General features: G+C 48.5%; 1 protein-coding gene across 1 annotated transcript; it reads right to left on the reverse strand.

Annotated features, from left to right (window-relative positions):
* Positions 1–113: 113 nt before the first annotated feature.
* UHMK1 (U2AF homology motif kinase 1) lies at positions 114–15,221 on the reverse strand. Its single transcript, XM_005426677.3, has 8 exons — positions 15,158–15,221; positions 13,875–14,167; positions 11,027–11,218; positions 10,156–10,250; positions 9,030–9,106; positions 5,597–5,695; positions 4,631–4,719; positions 114–4,168 (listed from the first exon to the last, which is right to left on the reverse strand). The coding sequence occupies exons 2-8, from the start codon at positions 14,040–14,042 to the stop codon at positions 4,022–4,024; spliced, it is 867 nt and encodes a 288-aa protein (XP_005426734.1). The 5' UTR covers positions 14,043–14,167; positions 15,158–15,221; the 3' UTR covers positions 114–4,021.
* Positions 15,222–15,227: the final 6 nt, after the last annotated feature.

The raw sequence follows: 15,227 nt of genomic DNA on the forward strand, positions 1-15,227 counted from the left end.
GGGAAAGCGGGGCCCCGAGTGCCCGGCGGGCTCCGGCCAGGCAGAGGCCACCCCGGCGTGCGGGGCTGGGGAAAACTGCCGGGGACGCTGTGGACAGCTAACGGGGAGTACAATTGGAGAAATGTGAAGATTTTTATTAGTGTCTAACAGGAGTTATAACAGTACAGAAATTACAGGGTAAATCACAGTTACTGCTCCCTGGATGGAATGCAGTTGGCATGAATTGAAACGTATTCCAAGATGATTTCCCATACAGACACATGCTAAGGGGGATGGAGTGCAGTGGGGAAGCAGAGTGGAAACAGCACAACCAGACTCCGTGGAAATCCTTGCAGGGAGGGGGAATTCGATGGCACTTTGCAGGTGATACTAAGAGAAAGGGAAAGATGTCCTGCTGCTGAGCCAACAGCTGTGGTGAAATTCCCCTCCTTAGATGAAGTTGCTTCGTTAAAGCCTAAGGATGATGTTAACAGCCCCCTCCATCCCACGGCTCCCCGCCTCCGAGCCCTCCCTGGAACTGGAAGGAGTTCTGACAGCCAGGGTCTCCAAGCACAAATAGCAACACTGCCATGGCTGGGTCACAGTCCTGTCCCCCAGACTGAGGCCCTGCTGCTCGGTGACTGAAAACTTGCTCAGCTACACGACACATTTCAGTGTCCCAGAAGAAGGGCACGCTGGACAAGCACCTCGTACTGAAGCATGGTTTATTAATCACCTGTACCAAGCACACATCTGCTCAGCAATGGTGCGTGACGGGATACAACAAGTGACATCTAACCCGAAGGGAGGCACGTGGTTACAGGACCCGGCACAGCAGCAGGAAGTGTACTGTACCCTCTGCAAAGAACCTGGCTACAACACCGAGCTCAGGCTACCTTGTTACGAGGCTGAAGACCAGTGAGAATAAAATTAGGAATACAGCTAAGATTGGAGCTGACTTGTGCTTTGGCCAGTGACTTAAACACCAGTTACCCTACAAGTAGGGTAGGACTACGTAGGTCGGTGCTACACTGAGGGTTATTGAGGGGGGAGCAGCACAGACCTGGAAACCCAGAGAGCATCTGAGGGGAAAGCCTCAACACTTGGGCACCTCAAGCAAGCAGTATCTGGAGATGAGGAAAGCCAGGCCCATCCCAGACACACCACAACAGGCGCCTTGGACTGAATCACCATGCACACTTCACATACCATCTAGAGTTAAGGAACTCCAAGGTTTTAGCAGGGCTAAAACTTATGCCAAGACACCAACAGGTCACTGAGACACCAGAGTGAGCTTCATCTTGATAGAAAAAATCTTTGAAGGCAGAGCGTGAGGAGTAACAATGCTTCTAAATGCTTCTAAACCTCCCTGTACCCCACAGCCTGCAGAAGGGTGGATCCAGTGACAGGACAGAGATCAACATCTTCAGCTCTTGCCAGGAGGAATATAATGAAAAGCAGCTTTGGGTTTTTTTACCCAGCTCAGTGCTCAAGCCTGGCCAATGAACATCTGGAGAAAAATGTCTGGTAGCGGGAGTTTGCATCAGGAGGATTCATTTAGCCCCTATTAAAGAAGCCACACAAAACCCCAGCCAAACTCTGGTGGAAGAGCTGCCATGCTGCAGGAATAGGCTGTAGCTCCTCTCTGAAGGTCAATCCTGGCCCAACTCTATCTCTAATTGAAAGAATTCTGACTGAAAAAGTCATGCTTGAAAGATGACAGAGCAGCTCACAGTCCTAGACAGATGATGTGAGAACTCTGAACACATTCAAGTTCCATCCTGCATCCCAGCATCTCTCTGTCCCAGTGCTGCTGTGACAGACCTCCCACCCTGCACCCAGGGGAGCTCCCTGGGGCCCCACCGGGGCTGGCACTCAGCAGAGCAGGAGCTTTGGGGTCTGCTCCTGCCAGCTCAATGCTGCTGCCATGGTGCCATTCAACACGTGCATGTCTGGACCAAAGCGCTTTGAGCCCTGGCTCAACCTGCAGGGACAGCAGTAATGCAGAGCTGAGGAGGTCAGCCAAGACCCAGCCATACTTTAAACACTGCTTTCCACACAGGAAAAACCCTCACCCAGTTACCATTCAATTCCTCCCAGACACTAAAAGGTGCTTCACTCAAAGGACAGTTAAATTAAAAGCAATGAATCACACACCCCACCTATGCAAAGGCTGCTGAACAGCTATGTACACCAAAGCAGCATCATTCCCAGAAAAATCTGATCAGCAAATCACACCTTAAAACTCACTGTGGGATTTTATTTTTTTCTTTTCCCTGGCAAGCCCACCATCCCAAAGGCAACAGAAGAATTCAGAGATTGGTCCTTTCTGAGGGAGTTTGGTAAGGGCCACAGTAGACAGCACTATACACCAGCACAGAGAGCAACTCAGACTCATGAAATGCTACAGACATTGCATCATTGCATCTCCTGACACACCACACACAGGGCAAAAAATCAAGAGGAACTTTTTAAGTGTAGGATTCCATCAAGTCCAGCATCAGCAAGATGCAAACAGTAAACTGCAAGGTAATTCAGGTATTATTCCAGGGAAGGTCAGGGATGGTTCAGGCAGCTGTCGCAAGTATTTCATCTAAGAGAAGAATTCAGGAGGGCTTTCCTCCTCACTAAAACTGAGACCAAGACCACAAGCCAGAATACACTGGTGACCCTCTAAACAAACTGTTTCACACTGTGCCCATCAGGAGCAGACTGCCCACCCTGGAGGGAGAGGCTCTGCCGGGTGCATGGGTTTGGAAATCCGTGGCAAACAGCCTCTGCCTGCCCCATGGCAGCAGCTGACTGACCAGAGCGTGCTCTGGGGAAAAGTGATGCTGCTCACCACAGTGTCTTCCCCAAAGGCGTGTGGCTGTTGTCCCTGACACTGTGAAAGACCTTCTCCTGGCCAGTCCAGTCTGGTGACTGCTTAAGCCCTTTCTGTACAGGATCTCAGATTGCCTCAAGCCCTTTTTGTAACCTTTGAAGGACCAAAAGTGTCAGTGCTTCTAATCTACAAGTCTTAATGGGTTAATGCAAAACCAAAACGCACAACACAGAAAAGCCAAGCGTGGGACCTACAACGGACTAATATTTGTTCTTATAAGACTCCCAAGGCAGGAGTCCTGCTGTGACACAAAGAGTACTGTGTGCTGTAGCACTCCTTTCCAAAAATATCACTGAAAGACGCTTACATATCACAGATGATTTGGCATCAGAGCTAGGGAGCATCAGTGCCAGCACAGGGTCTGTGCTAGAAAGATGAATCCACATGGCGGGGTTTTCACATCTACTCAGGCTACAAAGTGCTTACAGGTTGTGTTGGGACTGAGGCTGGCACTGCTCTGACCAGGTCTCCATCATCAGTCCCAGCCCACCCCAGGCTTACAAGCAAGCTCAGCTCCCCACAGACAGCATCATCCACACGTCACTGCCCAGCCCAGCATCAGCTGCATGGCTCTGCTCAGTCACGAGGACAGGGCAACCCCACAGGCTCAGCAGATCCAATTTCATTGCCTCTCTCTGCTCTATGTCAGGAGAAGACTCAGAAGTCCTCCTGGTCTGGTTTAGAGAGGATGGTGTTTCTGCTTCTTTATTTATAACAGTATCAACAAAAAGCAGGCAAGCCTTCCTCCTCCTCCATCACCAGAGACGAGGATTTGGTTACAGGAAAGCTTAACAAAGAAATCCTCTCCCCGGAGCCAAGCCCAGCGCTAAGGCCAAGACTTTGGACTCACTTCAAATCACTGAGAAGCCCTTGCCAGGATCTGCTCGGCTGCCGGGCTGCCCCTGTCCCCAGTCCTGCCCCCGGGCAGAGCCACACCCCCAGTAAATGAGCAAGCACAGCACACACACAAGCACGCCGAAAGCGGCCCGGCCTCCTCAGCACATCACCAAGCAGCAGTAAAGTTTCAAAGCCCATTCAAGTCCTTTGCACCTCTCCTTCACAGATGACTCGGAAGCAGGGCTAGGAAGCTCTTTTGCACATTCAACTGTAAAACGTGAGGAAGAGGAGCAAGACAACTCTCCTGATTGTTGCTACTGCCTACAGCAAGTTTTGGTACAGATATCCTCTCTTATAGGCACTCAGTGGGTAAAACGTAGCCACAACAAACTTGCCATCAAAAATCTTTCCAGTCAGCATTTTTTGGGCAGCTTTGGAATCACCAGCATTTGCATATTCAACAAAGACCTGAAAGAGAGAGAGGAGAAGTAGGACTTCCAGTGCACCATGCCACTTGCCCCCTCCCACCTCTGCAATGGGGGAAACTAGCACTCCTAAACAAATTTTTCCCCTCCATCCTTGGTTGAGCAGAGAGCACTGAAGCTAAGAGCTGAATCTCTAAACTAGGATTTCATCTCCTCCTCCATTTAGTAAGGTGGGAGAAAGTATGCTGGTGGTCTATACCCTCAACAATTCCTCTCCCAGCCACTGGCTTCTCCTCTTCATTCCTTCCGTTCATGCTAAAGCTGATTGGGCCCCTCCCCGGTTAAGTAACCTTACATAACCAGGAAGGAACCTGTGCTGTCCCTCAAAACAGCCATTTATTTTTAGCACTGCCATCAGCCAGGAGATTTCCAGGCACTGAGCAGCAGTCCTGCAGCACATGGAGTGTACATAGGAACACACAGCTTCTTCCCCCCATTCACTTACTTGGCCTTTACCAGGATTCTCCTTTGGAATAAGCAAGGAAACCACTGGTCCGTATTTCTGACACTCCTCCCTTATATCTTCCAGGATATCTGGGAAAGGAAAGAGCTCGTTGTCTTTCACTTTGCAAATCAGGGTGAGCCAAGAAACAAGCAAAGGCGAGATGAACACATCAAGAACACCTGGACAACAAATATTCCTTTCCTCTCAATTTAAAATAAACAAGCACCAGGAGACACAGCAGAAGCTGACGCTGATTAATGGCCATGTAATGAGATGGAAGTGTCTGAAGTGAGGCTCAGGAACACAGACCCTCAGACAGTGAACCTCCAGCAGCAGGTTCCAGTAGCTAAACCACTGGGGATTTAGGAGTGCCTGCTATGGCACTTGGAGGAGGGGACTAAAGGAGCTGGCACAATCCCTCTTTGTGTGAGCAGAACTCGGCCTTTCAGCTCGTGTCCCCAGAGTGCTCTGCCTTGTGCTGCTCACGGGGATCTGACAGCACACAGAAACACAAATCCCACACCGTGGGGTCACCACCGTGCCTGCCATCCACCGCGCTTTAGGAACTCCACTGAGAAATTTTAGTTCTCTGCTGAGATCTTGGGTAAGTTCATCAGCAAATTTTTGAGGATCTCTGCTATTGGGCTTCCGAGTCCTGTACACATCCAGCAGAAGCTCAGAGCCACAAACACATTGTGAATTCGGTGAGCATCTAACCAAAGAAGAAAATATATTTTTTTTTTTAAATCTGGGATTCTTCAAGAATTCCCTACAAACTCTGCTTTCTCTCTCAATCTCAGTCTATTCTCTGTTGGTGCAGTTGACCCCTTGCAACCAAAGTGCAGCTGGGCAGCTCTGTTTGCTGTTCTTGTGCCTATTAATTGGTCACCTGCTTGCTCTTACATCCCCAGAGCCACAGAAAACAAAGTCTGTAAGACAACATTGCTACATGGGAATTGCACCAACCTTCATATTCTTCTTCACACTGCAGAGAAGCATCACTTAGAACATTTAGCAGCCTCAGCACAGGCGTGGGGAGCATCACCAAGTCTTCAATATGGGGAGCTGTTTGACACACACAGAATCAAAGAAGCAAAGTCAATGTCAAAGGGGCAAGAAAAGAGGAAGATGACTCAATACACATTGTGATACTCAAGCACTTAGTGCTCTCTGCAGTACAGTTTTGCTTCTCTCCACTATTAACTGCATTTATAGTCTGAATTCTCCATTTCCACCTTATCTTTACCTGTGCACTGAGAGACTCTTCCAAAGGGTTCAGTGCACTCTGCAATTATTCCAATGCTAACATCTGAAATTGCTTTTCAAATTAAAGCTAGAATTGTGTCTACTTAGCCCAGTCTCAGAAACTGATGTGACCTCAAGAGCTATGCTAGTTGAACAAACTACCCCATATATATATGGAGATGTGAGAAGATCAAAGGAATACTCTGCAACTGCCTCTCCTGTCACTGCTCCCAGACGAGCTGAAAACAGGCTGGCCAGCTTCCCTAATTCCAATCTTCAGCTGTACTAAGTCACAGGCCTCATATATCCTCAGAATATCTTTTAGTTCTTCCCTGAACACCATATAAACCTCCTTCCCCTTAAAACCCAACTGCAATCCACTGTTTTGAAGACCACCATACTTCAGCTACTTAAACAATGCAATGGTGTAGAATGGGGTATGGCCACAAGGTGTGTGAGCAGTGATCCTCAAAGGACTTCACAGGAGCAGAAATAAAACCCTTTGGGTGCTGGACATGGGGCACTTGGCTCTAGAAAACAAGCAGCTCCAGGATGGCCTGGAGCAGGGCAGCACAGATGCCACTGTGGAGAAGGCAACAGCCAAGGAGAAAAGGCTAATGACAATCACATTCTGAGGATAAGCAGCCCTCTAGAAACCCAAAGCCACAGGGACAGTGTCACTTCTGCAGAAAAAAAAGCTTGATTTCATGTTCCTGTACGCTAGTGACAGGCCATTAATGAATTTAAGATCTGGGCACCCAACTTGCTGTACTTGGAGAATGATGATGTGTTTATTTGTGTTCAGAGCTACAGCAGCTGAACATAATAGCAGGACCTCACAGCCCTGCCACTTTACAGTGAGAGGGGAGAGAAAAGGAAAATGGCTTCATTTCTCCAGTCTCAGCCTTCTGACCATGCCTGCAAAGTGAGCTGTTATTTTCTAGGAAATACTTTTCCCAGCTAAGCACACAATGCCTGTGAGGAAGCTGACATCTCTGCCAGGCACAGTCAGATGTTGATCTCACAGTGCAGGAAGAGATGCAAGGCAGGCACAGAAGCTGTAAATCTCCTGCCTGCCATGGAAGAGCCCTTAGGAAAAGCTCAGAGTATTAAAGGCCTTATCAGTACAGCTGATGCCCAGACAGCTCTCAGGGGCAGTCCTTTGAAGAAAGGTGCTGTCTTCAGATAACCAGGCATGTTCCAGCTCCTAGTGCACCTCTAGGACTATTTGCAACCAAGACACATCAGATGAACTGAAGACTGAAAGAACATTTAAGTGTCACCATGGTCTTATATGCTACTCCTTTGATTTGCAGAATCATAGAATCGTTCAGGTTGGAAAAGACCTTTTAAATGATGAACTCCAACCTGGCATGGCCAAGCTCCCCACTAAACAATGACCCCAGATGTGCCACATCTACACATCTTTTAATGGGCATAGTGACTCCACCACTTCTATGGGCAGCCTGTTCCAATGCTTGACAACCCTTTCCTTGAAGAAATTTTTCCTAACAGCCAATCTAAATCTCCTCCAGGGCAACCTGAGGCTGTTTCTTCTTGTCCCATCGCTTGCTACCTGGGAGAAAAGACAGACACTAAAGTAAATCTGTCCTTCATTTCATATGAGTTTTTCCAGAGAGGGAGACAAACCAGCCCCTGGAACTGAGACACCTGGTCTTCTTGTACCCAAGTGACAAATCCATTCCTGGCAATCCTCTGCCCTAGGAGGTGCTTTCTGCCCAGCTCCTCTGCAAATGACAGGTGACACCAACCACACTGACAACACAGGAAAGAACCTGATGAACTGGAAAGACTTAGCTGTATATGACAAGGAAAGCTATTCTCAGCTGTCTCTGCTCTAAACAGAAAAGCTGTGTCCAAGTGAAAGGCAATGACAGGTCATTTTCTGACATGCTGGGAAAGCAGCAGTAAATGCTTCTTTGTGCAGACAAGCATATGTGCAAGTCTGTCAAAGAAAAGAAGCAGCAAAGAGAACTAAGCCAAATGGAAGCTGCTATATAAACTCCAAGCACTAACCACAGAAGCACCTTCCTCAGTACAGTTAGAGGTCTGTGTGTTTAAAACCAGCCCAGAGAACACTGCCAATACACAACTCCCTCTGCTCTAAAGCAGTACTGGCTGCGAGGTTCAGCCATGGAAGGCAGCTCTGAGTAGAACAGCTCCAGCTTCTGAGACATAGGTGAAGTCTGGAAACAGGATTGAGTTTGTTACCTTTGCCTGACATACAGAAATATCAGTATCTATAAGAAGCAATACTTAATAATCTTGGCTGCAAGGTGCACCAAGGAGCTTAAGAAAAGCAGGGCTAAGATTCAAGGGGAAATGCTAGCTCAGCCTGCAGCATTAATTCAGGCTTCAGAAAACCTGGATGCACAGCTCCTCACTGGTGCTCTTGAAAGCTGACAAGCTCTGGAGAATGCTACTCACTTGCATCTGGAACAGAAAATAGCGAAGGACACAAGCCTACACAGGGAGCTCTCAGCTCACCTTTGCTGACTGCCTGCAACACACATGGGGAGGTCTTGAGGAAACACCACTATTTTATTAAATCAAAGGGACAGCATTAGATGAAAGTGACAGTGACATCTGTCCATGATCTGCCACACAGGTTACTGCAGGCCAGTCACTGCAGAACCAGGCTGCCACCACAGACCACCTGTGCAGAGGCAGCAGCAGATGCCACCAGGAATGTGAGCACCATGCTCAAGGTGCTCACATTCCTGGTGATTTCTGAACTGGAAAACAGTTGGTGTAAGAAAACCCATCCACTCACCATAAATAGCACTGCACTCTTCAAATGCACCTCAACAGTCAGAATGTTAGGTAAATATCCTGGTTATTTCTGTGCCCTCAGATGAATGCTGCTGCCAATACACTCTTGGAGACAGAGTTTAATCAGAGTCCAGCTAGGAAAAAGTGACAGCCTGTGGGGAGTAAGGCAGCTGCAGGAGTAAGGCAGCACTGAGAGCACAGGCATCACTGTGACCTCCCTCCTGTGGCACCTTGGAGAGCTGGCAAGTGCCACAGAGGAGCAGCAACGAGGCCAGGCCAAAAAACAACAGTTAACTGCCCTCTGTGCTGCTTCCAGCACATGCTGAGAGAGTCCTGAGCAGGGGCCATAGCCACAGCTTACCAAAGGGAATGCTGAAGAATGGGCTGCATAAAGCCTTCTCAGCAGAGGCTCGTTTTCCTTGGTCACAATGAAGCATGCTGTAAGAGAAGACACCTTTATGTTCAGGCATGAGACATTCCTGCACTGACACACTGCATTCAGGCTGGAAGCTGGCATAGAGAACACCCTATCTTTGGGGTGGTTATGGTACAAGGAGAAGAGTGGGGAGCACATCTTGCAATTTGCAGCTGAAGCACACCAGAAGGATTCCCTGAAAGCATTTTGGGTAGATGTAGGAGCAGGCTTTCCTTCCTGATGTCTCTCAGCACCAAATACTGAGAACTGCTCACTTACAAGTCTACAAGGAGCACAGCATGTTCCAGCTCCACATCCTCAGGCCATTCATCCCACATCTCAGACATACATGCAGTCTCATGAGAGTGATCACACTCCACGGTGCTCCCACATCTTTTCTCAAATGGGGTTCAAAGCAGCTAATAACCCAGAGCTTGCCTGAGAATATCCCTAACTTGGCTTTACCAGGGGCTCCTAATGCTATTTGTGTCTTCTTCCCTCTGTAGCCTAAGAGCACAGCTACAAGACAGTGAAAACAACCCCCTTGGCAGACCCCTCAGGAGAGTTGCAAAAGTGCCTTTGAATCTTGGCAGCAGTGGAGAGCAGCACTTTCTGCCCCCTCCCTCATTTTTTTATGATAACAATCCCCAAAAGCAGCAAAGTCTGCAGTTTTCTCCAAATACAATCTCTCAGCTGCAAGTGCAAAGCACTGAAACAGCAAATGATCAACATCATGACTGACACTCTCTATGTGCTTACTCCAAATTGTGCCAAAATCAGAGGAACTGAAACATCTCTGCTAATGCTTGCACTTGTTACCAGCACAAGGGGAGAGAAAAAGGGGAGGGGAGGGGAGGGGAGAGAAAAAAGAAAACAAAAGAATAGAGAAAAGAAAAAAGAAAAGAAAAGAAAAGAAAAGAAAAGAAAAGAAAAGAAAAGAAAAGAAAAGAAAAGAAAAGAAAAGAAAAGAAAAGAAAAGAAAATATTAGGTGTGGGCTCGAAGTTGTTAAGAGCAAGGCTTGACTTTACAGAGCACATCTTTAAGCAACAGTTATCAAATATGCTAGGGTACCTTTTGATAAGGTCTCTGAGGTGATAAGCTGGAATGGCTGAATTAACCACCCCCTCACTGGCAAATATGCGATCGATGATGGCAGAACTGTTTGTCTGGAAAGAAAAAGAAACAGTGATTAGGGAGGTAAAAACCAGACTGTGCAAAGCTTGCACTATCCCATCGTTTTCCAGAGTGGATGCAGAGGGCTGTGGTTCTCTGGGGTTTTGTGAGAGATCCCCAATGCCCAAGCCTCACATGTTAAACTAGCAGGCTCACATCAAATCAGCTTTTTCCCATTTGCCAGCAAAAGCTGGAAATTTCCACATGCAAGAAACTTTTCTGTTGCAGTGGAGATTCTGATGCTGAAAGGATACTCCTTCTGGGAAGAGGAGCACAAAAAGTTATTTCACACAGAACAGAGGACAGTCAGGTTCCAGGCTCACAATATAGAGCTTTCCTCTTGTTTTCTCAGGATACAGACTTACAAGAAGATCCCCAAATTACAGCTAACATTAAACTAAACCCAGCATATAATTCCTCTGCCATCGTGCTGCTGAACTAGCTGACAGTCATCAGATACTGGTTTTGTTCTTCCTCCTATGCCACAACTACAGCCAGCACAGCTTGCCTACCAAATCTAGGCAAGACACAGGCTCCAAACAGACTCCTGGAACACGCCTATTTCAGTAACCTGAACACAAGCAGCATTCAGCCAAGCCAGTCCCACAGGGCAGGTGGGTCTTTAAGGCTCAGGAATCTTAATTCTCAAGACAATAGGATTAGATAAACATCCTGGAAACACTACCTAGTTGCCAGGTGCTACCTCACAAATCCAGATTATGAACAAGAGACAGAAGGATTCATTTGGTGCAAGCAAGAACTGTCTCACCTTCCATTCCTGAGATTGGACTGTATGTTTCAGTTTCATTCCTGAGAACATTTCCAGTAAAACGATTCCCAGGCTCCACAGATCCACAGCAGAGGTACACTCTGTCTCACTCTGGAGCCCTGCCTGCGCCAGGCAGTTCTGCAGTTCTGCCTCTGGAGCCCGATACCCGTCTGTTTGAATATATTTCACATCCTACAGGAGACAAAAACACAGGGGAAAAGCTGATTTTCCACACTCAGGTTCTCCACTCTATCCTTAAATCAGTTCTGATATCCTTCCAAAGGGGTCTCCAAAATACTACTGCTAAATTGACAGAAAGCATTGTAGAGCCAGTTGTGCAAGGCAGGCAGTTCAGCTCCCTATACTGCTGTGCTGAGGGAAAACCAGGACTGTCTGGAAGAAAAACACCCCCCAGCAAAACAGCACTAACATCTGACCTCTGAAACACACAGCACTGCTGGGAGGAAGGGGCTGGATGTCCCTGTGGACTGGCCCTTTAACCTCTCCTACATGCAGATGATGCTAGAAATTTTGAAATAAGGGTTGAACACCCACAATATACTCCCACATGGGCTGCCTGAGAGCACAGCCCTGTCTGAGCAGTGAGCACCAGGAGCTGCTGCCATTGTTCAAGTGCTGATGTTCTCTGGAAGCAAGCAGCTAAAATGCTCAGAGAAGGAAATCATCAATGGCACTTCCCATGCATCTCTTCCATCTCCCCCTGAAGCCTCAACTGCTGCACAATCAGTACCTGCCCAGCTGCCGTGGCTGGCACAGTGAGAGGAAATGCCCACACTGGAGCTGCCTGCTCCAAAGAAATGAGGGAATTATAGAATCACAGAGGTACTGGCTGAGGGGCTGCTCTGAAGGCTCCAGTCCAGTCTCCTGCTAACAGGCAATACCTGGGCAGTCAGCTGTGGCTTTGTCCAGCCAAGTCTTCTAAGTGTCCAAAGACAAACTGCATGCTGGCTCTTTTTGACATGTGGGGGCTCATTTTAGACACACTGATGCAACACAACAAATGACAGAAGAATATGCAAGCCTACTTTCTCCTGGATAAGGCATAGGATTAGGAATTCTTACCATGAGAATATATTCAGACCAAGATTATGTGGTTCTCTGACTGAAAATAAAGTTTACAGAAGACATCTTCAAGCAACAGAGCTCAAAAGCGGTTTATGAACTTAAAAATGATACACAAACTGCTCATCCTTGTCCCTCTTCCTATCAGTAGGGAGCAGAACCTCCAGCATGGCAATAGCAGCAACTTGGCAGGACCCCAAACAACATTCAGAGATAGAGAAAACACTATGATCAATGGCACCAGCAAAAAGAGAGAGAGGGAATTCCTCTCCTACCACCTAAAGCATTTTGAGAGCTCTAAGAGGTTGAAACTTTGCTCTGTGTACGACCATTCCCTGTTAAACAGCAATGGCAGGAAATTTTGTGTAAGGATGAGCTTGGCAGGGCTGTCATAAATAAAAGTAGCATGGTCTTTGACTCAGATAAGGAAATTATGCATGCAGGCTGCGGCCCAAGGCAGGGGTGGGGACGGGACTCTGGTACCTGGTGCACATTCAAAGCAAGGTCAGAAGATTCACACATACAACCAGTGTGGTTTTGAAAAATGGCAAAGGAAACTCAGCCCAAAGAAAGCAGACTAGAAGAAACCAAGGAAGCAAATAAAACACCCCATCAACTATTATGAGGCAACTCACACAGCAAGCAGCAAAACACAGACCTGAATTAAATAAAAATACCTGCATTAGACACAGGACACCAGGAGTGTGTATTTTGCTGATAGACAGCAACAGATTACCACCAGAAACTCAGCCAAGAATGTGGGAGAACTGAAGACAACACGGGGGAGTTAAGAAGTCCAAACATTAAAAACAACTCCTGTACCAAAGAATTCAGAGATAGGTCACCCACACAACCCCCTGATATTCACAATCAGTGGGCTGTGCTGTCAATACCAGGTAAACCAGTAAAAAAGTATATCAATTTAAAACTGCTAAGTGGGTAAAGTGCATGGAATAGGGACAAACCAGGACACTGTAGGAAGGCACAGAAAAAATTACCATCTATCACCCAGTGATTAAAGGCAAGTGTGCTGCTGATGGAAAAGCTTTACTGAGACTCCTCACAGGCCACTACTGAGAGGAGGAAGGAGTGAAAGGAAGATCTATCAAGCCAACAACAGAACCTTCTGAGGCTCTTTGCTTCCATCAGAAGCCATGGAAGAGAGTAAAATGGGCAAGGACAAACAACTCAGTATCACCAAAACAAAAGTGACAGCAAGGAGGCAGAGCAGGAGACCAGCAAATGGGACAAAGAGTACAACAGACACTGCCCACCCAGGACCAGACCATGGACTTTTGATACATGTGGGAAAGAAACATCCAGACTTCCTGAGGAAGGGAGGCTGCTCAAGATAGGATGAAAGTAAAGGGAAGTACAAGGACACTGCCAGAGATAACACACTTGGCTAGGGAGGCTGATGGCAAAGCCTGGATTACTTCAACACATGGTAAGGGATGATAAAAGGGAATTCTACATTTCTGGGTGCTCCCACTTGTCTGACCACATAAAAACTAGCAAAGTTTCCAGGAAGCTGAGACACCACTTTTCTCAGTGCATCATTAACATTGGAATTTGTAGCACAAAGGCGAAGACATCAACAGAAACCAGAGACATGCAAGCAGAATGGAAACACAGCTTCAGTCTCTTTCCAGTTAACCCTCAGCACCAGCTCAGCTCCTACTCTGATCAGGTCACTTGGAAAACATCACAGAGCCACACAACTCAACACAGAGCCATCTTGCCTCAAGAGTAGCACATTCCAAACCTGATTCCCCTCTTTGAAGCTAAGTCCAAAGTCAATGAGCTTAAAGCACTCCTCCTCTGCACTCCACAGGATGTTGCGTGGCTTGAGGTCTGCATGCACATAGCCTTTGTGGTGCAGGAAAGCCAGGGCTTCCAGGACATCTCGGGCGCAGTGCTGGATCATCCACATGGAGCAGCCCTGGTTGCTGGAGTGCAGCAGCAGCTCGGACACGCTGATGTCCAGCAGCTCCAGGAGCAGACAGCGAGACGGGCCGTTGGCAGAGTAGTGGTTGGTGAACACGCCATAGAGTGTCACTACAAGGAGACACGGGGACAGGCATCGGTAACGAGCACCAGCCAGCACCTCCCACTGCTCCACAGCACAACAGCTGCGGCAGGCAGCTCGGATGTTTTGTAACGGGTGATGCTCAGAGAGATGGAGAACCAGGGAGGAAGAAGCAAGGGAAAAGCAGCCATTTCACCCCTACGAGCTTCAGAGGACAGGCTGGTCTCACAACACTCCCCAGGCTCTGCTAAAGGGACAGGGCTGAGCGCTCCTGCTCAGAAGGACAGTCTCTGGGACATGGATAAACACATCCCAGTGGTCAAACTGGACACAGTGCCACTCTTTAGAGACCTGTCAATCTCACCCAGTGACAGACAAACTTTGCAGAGTGGGAACCCATGTGCTGTCTGGGTGTCCAGGCAATTAAAAGCATTTCATGCCGACAAAAAATATCAGTGGTGGGTGAACTTTGGCACTTCCAGCAATCACTTCTGACACACAGCTTCCTCCCTTCCCAGGCTCATTCCCACCCAGGAAGGCAGCCCTGGAGCTGTAGCACCGTGGGAACACACCGTCCCACAGCTGTCCCGCAGGGAACCCAGTCCTTGCTGGGGCTCTGGCACCCTGCCCAAAGGAGGGCTCCAGGGTGCCCCGCCTGCAGGGACCCCCTCTCCCCATCTCTCCTGCCCACCCTGGAGATGTCACTGCAGAGCCCCCACCCAGGGAAGGGGTGGGGTACCCAGGAGCACTCACTGCAGGGAAGCTGCTTTCGGGTGTCCAGGCGAGGGGCCCTCGGATCTGCCCACCCAGGGGTGCCAATCCGAGGGGCACATTGCCCCGGGGATGCGTTTGGGGGCATCCTGTATTCCCAAAGCAGTCGGGGGTTCCCTCCCCTGGCTGCGAGGGCGGTCAGGAGACACCAGTTTGGCAGCGGGAGCCTACCCTGGGGGTGCCCTAGGGACAGAGGGTGCCCGAGCAGGGCTTGGGGGATCGGGGCAGGGGTGCGGGGGTGCCGTTACCGATGTTGCGGTGCCCGCGGAGCTGCTCGAGCGCGGCGCGCTCCTTGCGGAACCCGTACTCGGCGCAGTC

The sequence above is a fragment of the Geospiza fortis genome, unplaced genomic scaffold, assembly GCF_000277835.1.
Source record: "Geospiza fortis unplaced genomic scaffold, GeoFor_1.0 scaffold5, whole genome shotgun sequence".
In the NCBI taxonomy this organism is placed as follows: Eukaryota; Metazoa; Chordata; class Aves; order Passeriformes; family Thraupidae; genus Geospiza; species Geospiza fortis.